We start from the raw sequence: 17,962 nt of genomic DNA, 5'->3' as shown, positions 1-17,962 counted from the left end.
AGCTATAAAATATTCTGTCATAAGCACGATGTCTAAATAAATCACATCAAGTACATTCTGTACTTCAAAACTGAAATGTGAACTCCCCTATTAGAAATGAAATTCCCCAGAGAAAGACCCATAGAAATGAGAACTTGGGACTGCCCTTTAAATTTAGTCCTTCTTTTATTTTCTGTATGACATAGGGACTGCTTTTTCAGACATCAATTGACTTGCCTAAAGGCGTTTATCTCCTGGGAGGTCATATTATTTATGGACTGCTCATATACCAGTCACTGCTAATGCATGTCATGAACAGTGTTTACAAGCTCACTTGTCTTTTTTTGCTCTCCAATGTGTCTGCTGGTTTTCTGTAATAGTGAATACCACTTAAGGAAGAAAACATAAAAGGCTTTCTTAAAGGCCATATTCGTGACTAGTATTAGCAATTTAACCTTGTTTCTGGTGTGATTTGCCTGACATCTAAAGTAATATGGGATTCCTGCAGAGTGCTATTTAAGACAAAAACAAAACAAATCATAAAGAGGCATTATTTAAACAACCCCTTATCAAGTACTTACTATGCATTCAACATTGAATAAGAAGGTAGGTGGGAATATTGTTTCTAGGCAACAGCAATAGCTCCGATTATTTAGAATTACCTTATGCTAGTAGTTATATCTTAAGTAGTTTGCTTCTATCATCCCATATTATCTTAACAGCAATCAATCTCATGAGTAAGAATCTACTTTTTTCTCTACTGGGTAACTGAGGGAACTGATGTATTTGGAGAAAGGACCTTTCTTATGATCATGCAATTGCATAGAAGGTCTTTCCTCACACTGGCTCATTTCTGGGGACAAAGTGACAGGCCTGATAGAAGTCATGCCATTATGCAGCCTAAAGTCCAACAGAGTGGCTGTCAAGTGAAACACGGGATTGCCACCGTCTGACAACTGTTTCTAGGACTGAAGTGTGTGCTGTTGGAAGGCAGTCGGTCAGACAGAGGTTAGCCAAGTACAGGGGGGTATTTTCTATGCAGAGAAAGTAGCATATCTATAACTGCTATCTCTGTATCTTGGATATACAAACAGATTTGCTTGCTCTTAATTATTTTGTGCCAGTCACGTACTTAAACTCAGGGCCTGGGCACTGTTCCTGAGCTTCTTTTTCTCAAGGCTAAGCCTTCTACCACTTGAGCCACAGCCCCATTTCTGGCCTTTTCTGTTTATGTGGTACTGAGGAATTGAACCTAAGGTTTCATGCATGCTTGGCAAGCACTCTACCACTAAGCCACATTCCCAGTCATCTCTTCGTGTGTGTGTGTGTGTGTGTGTGTGTGTGTGTGTGTGTGTGTGTGTGTGTGCGCGCGCGCGCGCTGGTCCTGGGCCTTGAACTCAGGGCTTGGGCACTGTCTCTGAGCTTTTTTGGGTTCAAGTCTAGTAGTGCTCTACTACTTGAGGCACAGTTCTACTTCCAGTTTCTTTTGGAGATAAGACAGCCTAAGCTGGCTTTGAACATCCTCCCATGTAGCTAGGATTACAGGCATGAACCACCAACAGCAATTGGAGATTCCCCTGTACCTATTGTGGCGTCTCCTCCAGCTCCCCTCCTCAATCCGTAGGAGGGAAGCTTAGTGAAACCCAATAAATCTTGCAGTCTTTTCAGATAGAATACAACCTCTCTGTTCTCTCCATCTCTCAAATGGTTTCCCTTCTTCTTCCTTGAGGAAACAGTATACTCAACTTACACTCAATGAACTGCTCTACCCAGAGCTCTGCATCTATAGAATACTCTAAGACAGCTTTTTTTTAAATCTCACCAACTATCTATCTATATTTCTAAGTATCTTTATTTATCCCCAAAGTCCCAAAAGATAATTATAATCCTATATATTAAATTGGAAAAATAGAGACATTCTGACTTTATAGAGGGACATGGAGGGTCACTGTACCTAGCTGGAGGAGGACATGAATGCCTGCAGGACAAACAGACATCCTGGAATATTGTCACCTACTCTTTCAGGAGTAGGAGGTTAGCAGGACCACATTACAGAAGGTTCTAGAAAATGTCTTCCAAATTGAAAAATAATTATCCAAAAGAACTGTTAAGCATATCCATTTTGGTGTCTTTGGCAGTCCTATAGACACACATAATGGGCTTAGACAATATAGAAATTAAATATTTCACAAACTAAAAAGTCCAGAGAAAAAGCAAGCTTTGAGTTGATGGACTCAGTGACTCTGTTACCTTGGTCACAAAATAACAGGCCACAGCATTTCAGGTATTGTGATAAGAAGTCTCATCTTTCTCCATTCCTTCTTAGGAGGGAGGAAGTATTTTCAGATGACCTTTGATGATTTTCCCTCATCTCCTAGAATCTTGGATTTAGAAATAAATCCATCTATAAAGCAGTCACTACTCATGGCCAAGGGATTACAGTTATAGACTTAGGTATTTCTCTCTCCTATTTTCTTTTTCTTATTTTTTTTGTCAGTCATGGAGCTTGAACTCAGAGCCCGGGCACTGTCCCTGAGCTCTTTTGCTGGAGGCTAATATTCTACTACCTTGAGCTATAACAGCACTTCTGGTTTTCTGGTGGTTAATTGGAGATTAGAGTCTGAAGGACTTCCCTTTCAGGGCTGGCTTTGACCTATGATCCTGAGAGCTCAGCCTCCCAAGTAACTAAGCTCGTTGGCTTAAGCCACCAGTGCCTGGCTTCTCCCTTAATTTCAGTGAGTAGAACAATGATCAGCTGGTGGAAAATGTTCAAGCCATTTTGTAGTAGTTCATTGCTGCTCATATTCATTTAAACAAGACTTACCAAAATCTACTAGCTTAACTCCACCTTCGGTGGTCAACAGGATGTTATTTCCTTTTATATCTCGATGAATAGTTTTATTGCTGTGTAGATGCTGAAGTCCCTAGCAAGAGGGAAATATAAGAACCACCAAAACATCAACAAAAAGACATTTCTCAGAAGATACACGTGTGCAAAACCAATAGGAAACACATGTTGAAATTAACATTCAGACACTTAAGTAATTCTCTCTCAGTCAAATCAAAGTTCATCATTTTGCCTTGAGGTTCACACAACTAGACCATGCAACATACGTCTTTAATGGTGAATACACCAAACGCATCAGACTTCACATTTACTCCTGCAGCAATAAATACCAAGGTATTTTTTTTCAGTTTTCTAAAAATCAGAATCTACATTTGTGTGTATGTGTCTGTGTGTGTGGGGGTGTGTCGATACTAGGGTTTGAACTCAGGGTCTAGCTCTTTCTGGGCTTTTTCTACTCATGGTTGGCACTCTACTACTCCAGCTAAACCTTCTGGTCTAGGATTAATTTCTTTTTGTGCCAGACATGGGCTTGAACTCAGGACAAGGCCACTGTCCCTGAGCATTAAAAAAGTAAGTTGGTTGTTATTATTAAGGTACTATACAGAGGGGTTACCATTCCCTCTTCAAGGCTAGTGCTCTACCACTTGAGTCACAGCTTCATTTCAAGTCTTTTGCTTGTTAATTGGAGAGAAGAGTCTCATACACTTTTCTGTCTAGGCTAGCTATGAACTATTATCCTCAGATCTCAGTACGCTGAGTAGGTAGGATTCTAGGTATGAGCCACCAAAACCCACCTCAGGATTAACAATTTAAAGTTAGAACTACCTCATATTAATGCACAAAAAAAAACACAAAAATTGCCTTACCATTAATGCCTCATGTAAAATATAGGCAATCAGAAGTTCACTCATTCTTTCACCCCTCCTCAGACATCCTTTCACAAGATCTGTCACAGATCCTCCATTGCACAGCTGGAAGAATATTTCAAAGATAGACATTAACACAGATGTGACATTCTACCTTCGTGATAGGAAAAACGTCTTCCTAAAACATTAAAAATATCGGTCCAATATTCTGTTTCAAAGGATGGTTCTCATTATCTTTATGATTCCATCAGTGAAATGAACAGAGAAACTTGTACTTGTATACAATTGTGATGATCAGAACACAGTTTCCATATAAATTTTCTATTATCTTTAAGTAGTTCTACAAAGGAGTTTGAATTCAGCATGTCAATTTATGACTGTGATTCCTCTTGGTCAACGTCAGCTCTTCCATATTCTCCCCCTCCCCACTATCTAACCCAACCCTACCCATTCCCTCCTTCACAAGAGAATTGAATTTGCAGTTTCAGGTTAAGAATTAGGACTGGTTAATTTGAGATAGAGTTTCCAGGAGCGCGAATCCTCCAGGTCTCAGCTTCATGAACAGTACTGGAATCCTGAGCCACTGGCACCTGCCTTCAAAAGCTTTTTTTTTTTTCAGTATGATGATTAAGTTTTACTGGATGCTCAAACACTCTCATAGATTTGACACTTAAAAAAACTAATTTGAGGGCCAGGAGTGTGACCTAGTGGTAGAGTGCATCACCTAACATGCATGAAGCCCTGGGTTCAATTCCTTAGTACCACATATACAGAAAAAGCTGGAAGGTGGTGCAAGAAGTAGAGTGCTAGCCTTGAGATAGCCCAAGGACAGTGCCCAGTACCTGAGTTTAAGCCCTAGGACTGGCAAAAATATAATAATAATTTGAGTTACAGTTACCCTGACAATAAAATACTATTAAAAAAGACTCAAATTATTATTATTTTGCTGGTCCTAGGGCTTGAACTCAGGTACTGGGCACTGTCCTGGCCCTCAAATTAGTTTAAGTGTCACACATGAGCAGAACAGAGCAAATTACAAAAAGCAGACATTCAAATTTCACTTATAGGTAACACAGTATATTTGAAAATATTAGAAGCTTATTTCATTTGTATCTTTTACTGTATAATTTGTTACATGTGTTAGAAAAAGAATTCATATTTAAGCAAGGTGTTAGCTTGTCAAGTAGAATGAGATCTGAGGATCAAGGTTCAAAGCCAGCCGGATAGACAAATCTATGAGAGTCATATCCAGTAAAATATTGTTCAAGTATTAATGAAAGCTGATACCGTCAGCAAATAGACATTTTATAATATGTACTCTGATAGTGGATTAAATTTTAGCATTTTCTAATGTGTGGATTAGAGGCAGTATTTTATTTTATTTTTTACTTTATTATCTGGGTGATGTACAGAGGAATTATAGGTACATTCATCAGGTAGTGGGTACAGTACTTGAACATTGTTACCCCTTCCCATGTTTTTCTCTCACTTTCCCTCTCCTACCTCTTTCTACTCATCTTGTTTCTTCCTTACCTTCCCTTTTCTAAATAAATGTATATACAATATACCAGGTACCACAATTCAGATACAGTGCCAACATGAGATAAATCATAAGGGGAAAAGAAGAGAAAAGAAATAGCTTCACATAGTACATTAAGAACAAAGATGTTTCCATATCCTGGAGTTCATTTCTCTTAGTAGTGGCAGTATTTTAATGTCAATAATATTATTAGTCATTTATATGTGCAATGGAATGTGTTTTGGTTATTGCATGCAACTATGAACTATGAATAATGGAACTTTTCTCCCACCCCGAGTGTTTAAAAATCTGTGGGAAAACATCATCGTACACTGATAATTCTGTTAATGAGAAATCTTTGGTAAGAAAGAGAAAGTAATGTATTATAAGGAAATAGTCCAATGTGCATTATAAAAATGTATTAATTTATCAAATAAGATCTCAAGTAACACCTTACATCTTGCTCCCCAAATTAATAGTATACACTTGTACTTTCATTCAGAGCAGCAGAGTTTTTGCAAGAACTGAAGAATTATTGAGCAAGAAGGACACATAGGAGTTAGATAAATGAATGGATTGATATAGATAGGTGGATAGATCAATGGATGGATGATAAATGAGGTAGATGAATGGGCAGATGGACATAGGTAGATGATAGGAGATGGATGGATGGATAGATAGCTAGATGAGTTGGATAGAAAGAAACAGATATTTTGTTTATATTCATATGTTTCCTAACTTTCAGAGCAAAAAGTAGAACCTTTCAATCCTGTCCTTTAAACAAAACCTAAAATCGAATGATTCTAAGTGGTTATCTCCTCTGCTTTGAGTTCACTAACAGCTGCTTATTTATAGGTGAGCTGGAACGATTTTCCAGCCCTAAGAACATGAAAGATATCACAGAGTCAGAACACTTCTCCATTGCAGTTGAGCCTAGACAAAGGGAGGGCGGAGAAGGACTGTGCTGTCAGAAGGCGAGGCCTAGCTTTTTACTCCTGCCCTACTTCTCTGGTCCTGACTCACAGACCAGTCAGGCCTTATATCCTCTGTTGTGTTCCTAACTTAAGAGGATTAATAGCTGAACAAACAGAAGCTACTCCCCCATTCTTACTCCTGTTCTTTCCATCACTTAGTTTTCTTTTCCTCATGATAGACCTTCTATTACTTGCTGGATGTTAGAATAAAAACTATAACAACCAATAATGCGTGACTTTGGAAAGTAGTATTTCTATGAAAAAGGCTTTGATGATCTAAAATGTGCATTTGGGAGCTTTTTAGGGGTACTTACTGAATTTTTGTGCTTTCAAATATCACCTGTAATTACCAGTCTTTGATCTCCTGAAAAAGATATAATTTCAAAGAGGAAAAATTGCTATAATTGGAGAGCAGTGAGAAAAAGCAATGTCCTTATTAAGAATGAACAAATCAGAGCCAATTCAGACAAGTAATAGAATACATTCTATAGCACCATTGTAAAAGGAGCAATTAGAGATAATATTGGATTATAAAAGAAAGAATCTTTTAACAGAAAGATGTCCCAGCTCTGAATTTTGGTTCCAATTTGACTGAAGGCACAGTACAGAAATAGTTCCACAGAGAAAAGTCTGAGTTTTGTTATATAGTTAAAATATTCATGTTTGTCCAACCCAACAGGAAAAATTACATTTCTTTTTTTCTTCTCTTTGGGCTCATCAGTAGTGAAGAATTAATATGAGAATGATTTATCCTGATTTAGACTCTGCTTCTGGGATCATCTGGTTCATGTGTAAGCATATGCATAAGCCTAACCTAGTTCTTACCTTTCCAGTTTTCCTCCTTTACTTCTTGATACTGACCCTCAGTAGCGTACATTTGGGTGAAATAAAGCAAAAGTCAAAAGTAATTTTTACACCTTATTAAACAGGCTAGTTTAGAGATAAAATTGTGGAAACCACAGAAAGGAATGTAAATAAAATATCTCAAAATGAGCATACAAAAAAGAAACAAAAACACTGGTTATCTCTTTATACCTACATCATTAGAAAAATCTTAACTACTGCATGATAAAAAAAATTCTACCCAGCTGCCCTTGAACATCATTGCACCCTCCCACACACATCACTTATCACACATCTATTTATTCCTTCTCTTTCCACTTAGCTTCATTCAAGTATCTAACTTGATTCCCAGAGCTTTTACAAAACCTTGGCAACACTGAGAGTCGAAAACATAGCAAATTAATTAAGAAACTTCTAAACAGAATCTTGTACATCATTCATGAAAACAGTTATAAGATAGAAGAAAATATAGGAAAGGAAAAATATACCAAAAATGGTAAAATAAATATTCAAAGCTAAAAGAATATTCAAAAGTAAAACTCAAAATTCAACAGAAAGGATTACCCAATAGGATTGTAGGAAATATTATTTCTAAGATTTTCAGTCTGAATTGAACTTTTAAGTGAAATGCTTTTTCATAGTAGAAAGTCACTGTAGCTTTTGTGTAGGATGAGATAACCTTTCCCACAAGGCAGGTTTATGACTGGAGACATAATGGCTCAGACACACCCTCAGCATTGTTCTGTAGTCTCCGTAGAATGTAGACAAGTGTATACAACTCTTTTAGCTGAAAAAATGGCACATTCAAGGGAGAACTCAAATGGTCCAATTCCCTAGACAGGCCAAGTCCATGAAAGTGATACTTGAAGGGTGATGCAGTGGGGTCAAGGGGAAAAGGATAGATGAATGAAGAGAAGGGAGACTGCAGCCATAAATTCACTGTATATCCTAGAAAATGAAGAAAAGTGAGGGAAGGGATGGATTGGAGGGGTAGGTGAGAATGTTGAAAGGAGTAACATGGATCAAACTACATTGTATTTATGAAATGGCAATTCCCTTGTACAACTACTTAAAGATAATTCTAAAAACATATTAAAGTTTACTGGTAAAAATGAAAGGACCTCACCTTGTAAGCAGGACTCTTTCCATTACTTTGACCCTCCTGGGCCACTCTTTAGATATGCAAAATCATTTATTTAGGCTTTATTATGATAAGAGGAATAATTAGCAGTCATTTTGTAACACAAAGTAGGCCACAGCCAATTTTCTGTAATTGCTTCTCAGAGCACCTGCACCATTCATGTTTATAAATCAGGTAATTGTACAGCTAGCCACTTACATGTATGTGTGATTGGCCTGATTTACATATGCAAGGTAATGATTTTATATACAGTATGTCCACTTGCTGGATTTTTTTTTTGTTTTTAATTTTTAAATTTTATTGTAAAGAGGGGCTACATTTAAGTAAGGAGGCAATGAGTGCATTTCCTTTTGAACACTGTCACTTATCCCAGCCCCAATTCTCTCCTGGTTTTTCCCCTCCCAACTTCCTTCCAACCCGGGAGCTGTACAGTTCCTACCCAACATAGTGTAGCGAGGTCTAACTCTGAACAGTGGTGTCACAGCTGAATCGGTTTGTCCTTTGTCTTTCCATTTCTGTGCTTCCCCCTTCCCTATCCCCTAACCAGACAAACTTATACACAAGACAAAGGGCACAGAAATCAAAGACAGTGACAGAAAAGAATAAGCCAAAGAAAAAAGGAAAGGAAAAAAAAAGAACTGCAAACAATATAACAATTAAAAAAAAACCTCTTGCTTCCATTTCTTAGGGTTTATTTTGGTAAGCATCGTTTCATATGGTCAATTCACATAGCTGTACAGCCTTGTGAGCCTTGCCTAAGAATCTCCTCCTTGGCTCACTCTCTGTGTGAATGTCTAGATTGCTGTTTAATTAATCATGTCCAAGTGTCATCATTTGTCTTCTACCATCCATTGGTTTGACTTATAGATTTATAGGCACATTCTAATTATTAAAAATGTGGAAAATCATGCAGCCTATGTTTCGTTGAGTCTGGCTTACTTCGCTTAGTATAATTTCTTCAAGTCTTACCATTTCCTTATAAATGGGACAGTGTTACTCTTTCTGATGGAAGGTTGCTGTATTTCTAAATGTTTCCTCCTATTTTGATAGATCAGACTTCTAAATTATCATTATATACACATACGGATGTATATATGTTTTCTCATATTACTTAGGGATATTCCCAAAATGCGATCTGATAATAAAATATAGTCAAATGGAAAGAATCAGTTAAGTTTCTACTGATTCATTGCATTAGAATTCATTATTTCTTCTGGATGATCCAAAATCATTTTAACCAATCTTTTCTGCTCTCTCTGTAAAACAAAAATTTAAACTATGACCAGGCATCTCCAACTCTCACCTAATTCCAAGTGCTAATAAAGAGAAATGTCAATACAATCAGAATAAAGATTTGAAAGACTAGAAGACAATGGCTGATCATATTCAATACTTTTAAACTTTAACTCTTTTTTTGTCCATTTAAACCTACCTTCCACAGAAAACCCAGATCTCCATTTAAGTACTAAGCAATCTATTACTTTACATGGAAGAAAGATGAAAACTGCATTATTAAAAATATTTTGGATAGATGCCCAGGAGTGGTATGGCGGGATCGTAGGGAAGGTCTATTTTCAGTTCTTTAAGAAACCTCCACACTGCTTTCCAGAGTGGCTGAACTTGCTTACAATTCCACCAGCAGTGCAGTAGGGTTCCTTTTTTCTCCACATCCCCGCCAGCAACCATTATTGTCTGAGTTCAAAATCTTGGCCATTCTTATTGGGGTAAGGTGGTATCTTAGGGTTGTTTTTATTTGCATTTCTTTTATGACCATGGATGATGAGCATTTTCTCATATGCTTTTCTGCCAATTTAACCTCTTCTTTTGATAAGTCCCTCTTTAGTTCCCTTGCCCATTTAGTGATTGGTTTGTTGGGTTTGTGGGGTGATTAGTTTCTTGAGTTCCCTGTAGATAGTGGATATTAAACATTTGTCTGATGTAAGTATCTGGTAAATATTTTTTTTCCTAGTTGGTTGGCTGTCTTTCTACTTTAGTATCTATGCTTTTATCTGTGCAGAAACTTTTTATTTTTAGGTAGTCTCATTTATCGAGTCTCTCTCCAATCTGTTGTGACCCTGGGATTTTGTTCAGGAAGTTTTTGCCTGTGCCTGTGAGTTCCAGTGTCTCTCCAACTCTATCGTGCATCATAACCCAGGATATGACAAGGACACCTACTCAGCTATGTTCATCTCTGCACTATTCACAATAGCCAGGTGATGGAAATAATCCAGATGCCCTACTGCAGATGAATGGATAAAAAATGTGGTATAATACACACACACACACATACACACACACAATGGAATTCTACATAGCCAACAGACAAGATAAAATAATGGCATTTGCAGGGAAGTGGATGAATCTAGAGGGAATCATGTTGGGTGAGACAAGTCAAGACCAAAGGAACAAAAGGCACATGTGGCTATTAGATCCAAACAGTACGAGAGTGAGGACTCAATATTTGCATACCCAATGCTATGGACATGTTATTGGAAATATAAACACAACTACATAGACATAAAAATCTATGACTCTATAGACAATGTTTTATTACATAGATTAATATGTATCTATGACATACAAACCCTCAGCCTAATTTTAATTATGTTCTAAATTCTAAGTGCCAGTGATTGCATATAGAGATACCCTTTTTGTTAAATATGTCATTTGAAATATGATATAAAAATCAATGTTAATAAATTCTTTAATAAAAAATAAATCCTGAAAAAATATTTTGGAAAATATGAAGAATTTTATTCATGACTACAGGATTTGCACAGCATTACATCTGAAATGAACAAAGTTGAAATGCCTTTAAGATTCCCCATTTAATGTAAGGTTTAACTTCCTAGTTGGTATTCTATTCCTTAAGCAACTAAATTTAGTAAGTAAAATTTTAGTTTCATATACGGTATGATTTAAGTACAAAATATAAGGCTCTCTTAAAATAGATAAGAATAAAATAGCTTGAAATCATAGTCTAATTTTAAAGGACACATTTGATGATTTAATATTTCTAAACCTTAGTAAAATAATATAGTGCATAGCTTCCTATCCTGAAAATATTCTTGAAAAAATGAGTTTAAGTTTTGGAAGGCAATGTAGTACAGCTAAAGTTTACAAATGAACTGTATTTTTATTTCTCATCATTCATGGATCTCCACTTAAATGTCAGTAAAGGAATGTAAAATGTATAAACCACAAAGAAAAAGAACATAGGAAAACAAAAAGGGACTAGAGGGCAGAAGAATTCATCATAATCGAAAATATGGAATCAGATAAGCCAACGATAATAGATTAGGCCAACACAGGAGAAGACCAAGAAAAGCATTTGCTGCAGCTTTTTGGAAGTGGTTGGACCAGCCTGACTATACAGGGTTAAGGAATGGAGATTGGCAGGAAACAAAGCATCAGTGGAAATATCTACCCCGAAGAGTGAATACTTGAAAGGATTGAAGGTTTGGGAGTATCTGAAGAATAAATAATGAGAGAGCAGCCCACTGGTACAGAGCGTGTGCAAAACTGAGAAGTACAGCCCATAAATGTAGGCACTTGGTTCTCTAGTTTAATTCCCTAGCATTCAATGAAGGAAAAAAATAACAAAATCAGATAACGAAACCTCACTTCACATTTTAAAATTGTTTTCCTGCAGGAAAAGAGAATCTCAGTCTCCTCAGTCTTTTTTCTGTGACTGAGATTCTCTTTCAGTAGATTTTTAATTTCCTGACATGTATCTTAAACTGACTAGGGTAGTACTGGATTCCACAATTCACTGCGGAAGACATTCATGAGCTTGATGTTATGTAAGTGTTGCATCAATCCAGGACCACAATGCCAAGTTCCACCTGTACAAGAAATGCTGAAATACTCACCTCAAGAACCAGCCACAGTTTGTCTCCATGTAGTCTATCCTTCTTAAAGTAAATGCCATAGAACTTGACCACATTGGGATGGTCGGAGAGTGCTCTTAAGATGTTGTACTCTGCTTCAATCTCCTCATCAATATCCTAGTTAAAAAAAACATTTTAAAAAACCAGGAGAAAAGCATGAATAATATCAATGGCATGTAATAGACTATTGAAGACAGAATTTAATTTTACTAAGGCAAAGTCTTGATTATTACTGTGTTTAGTTCTATATACTAAAATTTCTTATCACATTTAGAGGAGATGTCATGATTTTCATGCTAGTCTGAATGCCTCTCAAGCTCTATCACTTTAAATTTCAAAAGAAATAAAGGGTTATTTCCCTATGCATTTCAAAAACAACTCATTGCGGTAGCTATTTGGCTGCAGTGAGAAAGTCATTGATTTGAAATAAAAATTTTCAGGACCAGAAAGTGGATTTATTTTGTTTGTTTAGAATATAGAATATTTGAAATCTATCAAAAACAAGTCACACAAGTGATAAATTCTTGCTTTTTCAAAAAAGTGACCTGGGGGACCAGTAGTTTGACCTAGTGGTAGAGTGCTTGCCTAGCATGCATGAAGACCCGGGTTCAATTCCTTGGTACCACATACACAGAAAAAAGCCAGAAGTGGTGCTAAGGCTCAAGTGGTAGAGCTCTAGCCTTGAGAAACTCCGAGGACAGTGCTCAGGCCCTGAGCTCAAGCCCAGGACTGGCAAAAAAAAAAAAGTGACCTGGAATTAAATTGTGAAAGATGAAGGAAGGCATACTGAGAAACAGAAGATATTGCAATCTAAATAAAAATGCAGGATACTCATGCAGTGGTGTTTCTAGAAAATCACACATATATGAAGCAACCCACAGAGCTATCAATATACCTTGTTAATATTTCTCTTACAGTGAGTGGATGTACTACAGAATCTGTGGCTGTACTACAGAATCGACTCACAGAGGAAGAGAGAAAATATAAAGGACAAAAATCCAGCTTAGAAAAGGGGGAAAACAAAATGAGGGGTGGGGGTGGGGGGAGGGAAATGGGGACCAAGACATGAGAAAGGGTATCAATGTATGTGAAGTAATGTACCTTCTATCTGGTGAATATAATGTAACTCTTTTATTAATTACAGTAAAAATATGAAAAAAATCCAGCTTAGCGAAGTCAGACACAGAGATGTGTAGACTCCAACCCTAGTACATTTCAATTCTGTTCACTTATTCTTTTTCTCCCAACTTCCTAATTCAATATACATCATAATGAGATTCCATTATTTTAAAAAGAGTCACAATCTTTGTAAAAATTCATGGATACATTTAGGTTTAAGATGATAATCTCTTGGTTATAAATCTTTCTTATTTGACTTGTGACATGACAAATGAGGACTAAGTAATTCTAAGGGAAATATATATATATAGTGACAAGAAAGAGACAGCAAAATAAATTAAATACTATACGTCATTTGTGTTTCATTGAAACAACAGTAGAGAACACGATTTGCAGAATTTCTAAGTATGTCGTACGTGAATAAATTAAAAATGAGTAGTGGTCGTTTGTAGATTAAGCCACTTTTTCTCCATTAAGAAGAGAATAATAGCCAGGTTCTGATGGCTGATGGTTCAGGTGGCTGAGTTCTGAGGATCACAACGCACAGTCAGCCAGGATAGGAAAGTACATAAAACTTCTATCTCTATTTAATAAATAAAAAGCCAGAAGTGAAGCTGTGGCTCAAGTCTTGAATGAAAAATCTCAGGGACAATGACCTGGCCCTGAGTTCAAACCCCAGGACTGGAACACACACACACATACACACACACACACACACACACACACACACACACACACACTCATTACTGAAACCCTTTTACTTATTGCAAATGAACCCCACACTCTAACAGCAAAGGCAAAAGGAAAAGCAAAGATCTAGTCACTTAGGCAGTGAAACTTGTGTCTCTCTTCCCTCTGTGTAAATGAAAGATATTTTATATCAGGTAAGTCTAGACACAATATTTCTCAAATTCTTAGTGTGTATGTGCAATTACCCAATTAGTCTGATGTGTATGTGTGTGTGTGTGTGTGTGTGTGTGTACTAGGGTTCAAGTTCAGGGCTTCCCACTTTTACTCAGCTTTCTTGCTCACACCTGGTACAATGCCATTTGAGCCACATCTCCTGTCCTGTTTTGTTTTTTTTTTTTTTTTAAATTAGAGACAGTTTCACATACTTTTTAAAATCTGGGCTGGCTTCAATCTATGATCCTCCAAGACTCAGCCTCCTATGTTTCTAGGATTATCAGTGTTGGGTCTCAAAGAATGACCTTAGATAAGGCTCCACCTTCCTCCATCCTAATACCCAACAGTGACATAATAATAGGCTTAGTAGAAACAAATAATAAAAAGTGCAACCTTCAGATAAACCTACAGAACTAGAGACCTGGTGCAGTGTTCATGGTTTATTAGAGTATGAGCTATGACAAGGACAAAGGGTTCTTCCGTGTGCTTTTCATGCCATGCCCAGTCCCTGGACACAGTCATGACCTGTTTCTCCTGTGTGGACGAGAGGTATGTAATTGCACACACGGATCTCAGCAGAAGTTTGGGGAGATGTGGTTTCTGAGCTCATTTGCTCACCTGTCTACTATGAGAAACGTCAATGTCTCCAGTCTAAAACATAGATGGGCTTCAGGATACGTACCTAAAATCCCAGAACTCAGGGGGCAGAGGCAAAGGGTTGTGAGTTTGAAGCCAATATGAGCTATCCAGTGAGACTTTATTTAAAAAAAAAACCCAAAAACTAAACTAAACCAAACCCAAACAAGTAATCCTAAATTTCCAACTTTCTTTCTCAGAATACCTGGCCAGACTGTAGTTTGCGGGAACATGAGCTTTTCACACACACACACACACATACACACACACACACACACACACACACACACACACACACACACACATGTAAAAATCATTCGTTGGAAACAGAATCTTGACATTCTCCTTGCACTATTAACAATAATATTCTGTTATTTTCTCTTACCACAACTACTAACCACCCTGCCCAAACATTGAGGGACTTCACTCAAAGATCAGTAAAATGAAAGAAAAAATCCAATTTTTCACAATAAGGAACCTTATTGTGAATATGGACAAAGGGCATCGAACACTTAAGCAAATCAAAAAATTAGTTTCCCCTCTATGAAAGAAATTTTGTTTTAGAAATCCTTTTCAAGGAGTAGACAGGAAGAATGCTATCAAAATCTAATGTGTACAACATTAAGAAGAGTGAGAGGAAGGAGTGACATTGAACAGGACACATTGTATTCACAAATTGCTTTGTTAAATGGCAACTTCTTTGTACAAGTACTTAAAAATAATAAAATAAACAAATAAAACAAAAAAATCCTCTCCAATCTGCCATAACAGAAATTGTGCCTAAAGCATGATCAAATGCAGAAAAACATGGAGATCTGACTACAATGACATCTTAGAGTAACATTTAGACCCATGAGTTTGTATTTTATGATTTTTTAAAAAATCTAAAATAATACCAATCAACTACAGAGCTGATGAGTGTTGCATTTATGTATTCTGTATTGACTTATAACTTAAGTTTACTATATATTTTATAGATATAACACATAAATCAAGGGAATCAAACAACTAGGCTTTCTTGTATTTTTCAAATTGTTGTAATTTGTTTCACAATGATTATGATGAATGAGTTTATTTGAGATATATACTGACTTTTAAAAACTGACATAGATTAAATTGGCTATGGAGAAGAGACAAACCCAAAATGACTTACATGAATTGGATCCAGAATTTTGACTGCTGCTTTTTGGCCATTTTTCTTATTCAATACTTTAAAAACTTTCCCGTAAGTTCCTTTTCCAATTGTTTCAGTAATTTCCCATGTATCAGAGGGATCAGGAAAGTTATCAAACATGATTGTTTTTCCAAACATCTCAAAGGTTTAAATCACTGGAAAGAAAAGGCACAGTTCCATTTATAATTGATTGGTTAAATTATAAATAGCTCACATAAACTAATAGGAAATTATCCAGTCTTTCACTAAGATGATAGAAAGTGTGCAACTGTAACTAAATGCTCTTTGGAGTTGCAGGAAAATTTAATATCGTCTTTGTAAATAGATTATTATGAGCTTAATAATTATTTGTAAGCAGGGCTTTGTTTCTGTTAGAGAAATGGTCTCTGATTAATTGCTAATAATTCTCTTCAGATGAAGAGTCATACTCAGGTCTCTCAATGAATAAATGAACTTCACCATAACCTAAGATTTGGGTATGGTGGTAATACCAACTTGTAGGGAGATAGATGTAGTATGAGTGTAGGTTCACAAATTCAAGGCCAGCCAGGTCAAAGGTAGAGAGACCCTAACTCTAAAACATAATGGAAAACAAGCAGGTTAAATGCATTGGTTAGGTGGTATATCTGAATAATAGGGAGGCCCTGGGTTCAACCTCCAGTACCAAAATTAAAAGAAATCAATTTCCTCATTTAAGATAGTCATATAGTTTCTAAATAATGGGACTGTATATTATTTCTCTATTTAATGCCCTTCCCAGAAAAGACCTACTTCCCACAATAGATTCTATGGCTGTTATGCAAGCACCCTCAACTTTCCCTTATTTCTCACTTTCAGAACCACAGTGTCTTGGGAGGAAAAAAAGAACAATTCTACTTGTTAATAAACTCCTGATTTCCTTCATGCCTATACCTGTAGCTGGGAAACCCTACACAACCACATTGACTCACACATCCAAGTGAAGATCTTCCACACTGTAAGGATTCCTAAACATTTCCTTGGCTTGTCCAGTCCTTTTTCTAGGCAGTTACTACTTCATGATCATCTGTCCCCTTTTTTCTCTCTCTCTCTTCAAAAATGTTCCCACTTTACTGTCCTTCTCCTACATACTTTCAGTACTGATGCCTTTATACCACCATTATCTGAAAAAAATGGAAACAATGAGCATTCCTTATTCATCTCAGGTCATGCCTAGCATGCATGAAGCCCTGGCTTCAATTCCTTGGTACCACAAACACAGAAAAAGCCAGAAGTGGTGCTGTGGTTCAAGTGGCAGGGTGCTAACTCAAAGACAGTACCTAGGCCTCAAGTTCAAGCCTCAGGACTGGCCAAAAAAAAAAAAAAAGCCATACCCTAATGTGTATGGAACAAAATGAGTTTATCCCCATTCTGACAATTGCTATCTGGTGCCAGTTCTCTTTTTTTTTTAGTTCCTTCTCACGCTTTATGTTTCACTATTAACACTTTGTTAGAAAGGCTTCCAGTCAATGTTCATAAAGATGGGCCTTCCTCAATTATTCTAGTGTTCTTCCATTAAAATGCAAACTATGAGGGAATAGATCTTGTTAATTTTACTACCACCCCCACAATTTCTAGAATGACAGATGGTAATCAAATAGCAAATATTAAATGAGCAAATGCTGACTTATCTGTTAATTATGACAGCAAAGATCTTTTCTTGTGCACTTACATAGCTAACAATGTCTAACTGTGACTGGCACAAAAGCAGATGTTTAAAAGTTAATTCTTAATGGCTCCTGCTTGTAATCCCAGGCATTGAGCAGGCTGAGAGCTGAGGATATCAGCTCTACAGAGTCATAAGTGAAATGGAGGCCTTGCTCAAATGGTGAAAGGGCCACACTGAAGCAAAATGCTAAGCTAGAACAAGAGGCCCTGAGTTCAAACTCCAGGTTGGCCATGCACACACAGACACATATAAATTGCTGTCAAATAAATGAATAAACCTGACTCTTCAAAAAAAAAAAAGTAAGAGAGAGAAATAAGGATTAGGGAAAACTGAAAAAATATGGTAATCCAAAGCAAAAAACAAGATCATGCTCTGATTAACTA

General features: G+C 36.7%; 1 protein-coding gene across 1 annotated transcript in view; it reads right to left on the bottom strand.

The window, feature by feature from the left end:
• Positions 1-16,018, bottom strand: part of Myo3a (myosin IIIA) — a 107,567-nt gene extending 91,549 nt beyond the window's left edge. Inside the window, exons 1-4 of the mRNA XM_090319032.1 lie at positions 15,872-16,018; positions 12,043-12,177; positions 3,694-3,798; positions 2,804-2,903 (exon numbers count right to left, since the gene is read on the bottom strand). Of these exons, the coding sequence (XP_090175158.1) occupies positions 2,804-2,903; positions 3,694-3,798; positions 12,043-12,177; positions 15,872-16,012 (481 nt within the window). The 5' untranslated portion in view covers positions 16,013-16,018. The remainder of the gene's footprint in view (positions 1-2,803; positions 2,904-3,693; positions 3,799-12,042; positions 12,178-15,871) is intronic.
• Between the last annotated feature and the right edge of the window lie 1,944 nt (positions 16,019-17,962).

This window comes from Megascapheus bottae, chromosome 26 (assembly GCF_031878675.1).
Source record: "Megascapheus bottae isolate mThoBot1 chromosome 26, mThoBot2.hap1, whole genome shotgun sequence".
Classification (NCBI taxonomy): Eukaryota; Metazoa; Chordata; class Mammalia; order Rodentia; family Geomyidae; genus Megascapheus; species Megascapheus bottae.
This window is presented reverse-complemented; position numbering and strand designations above follow the sequence as displayed.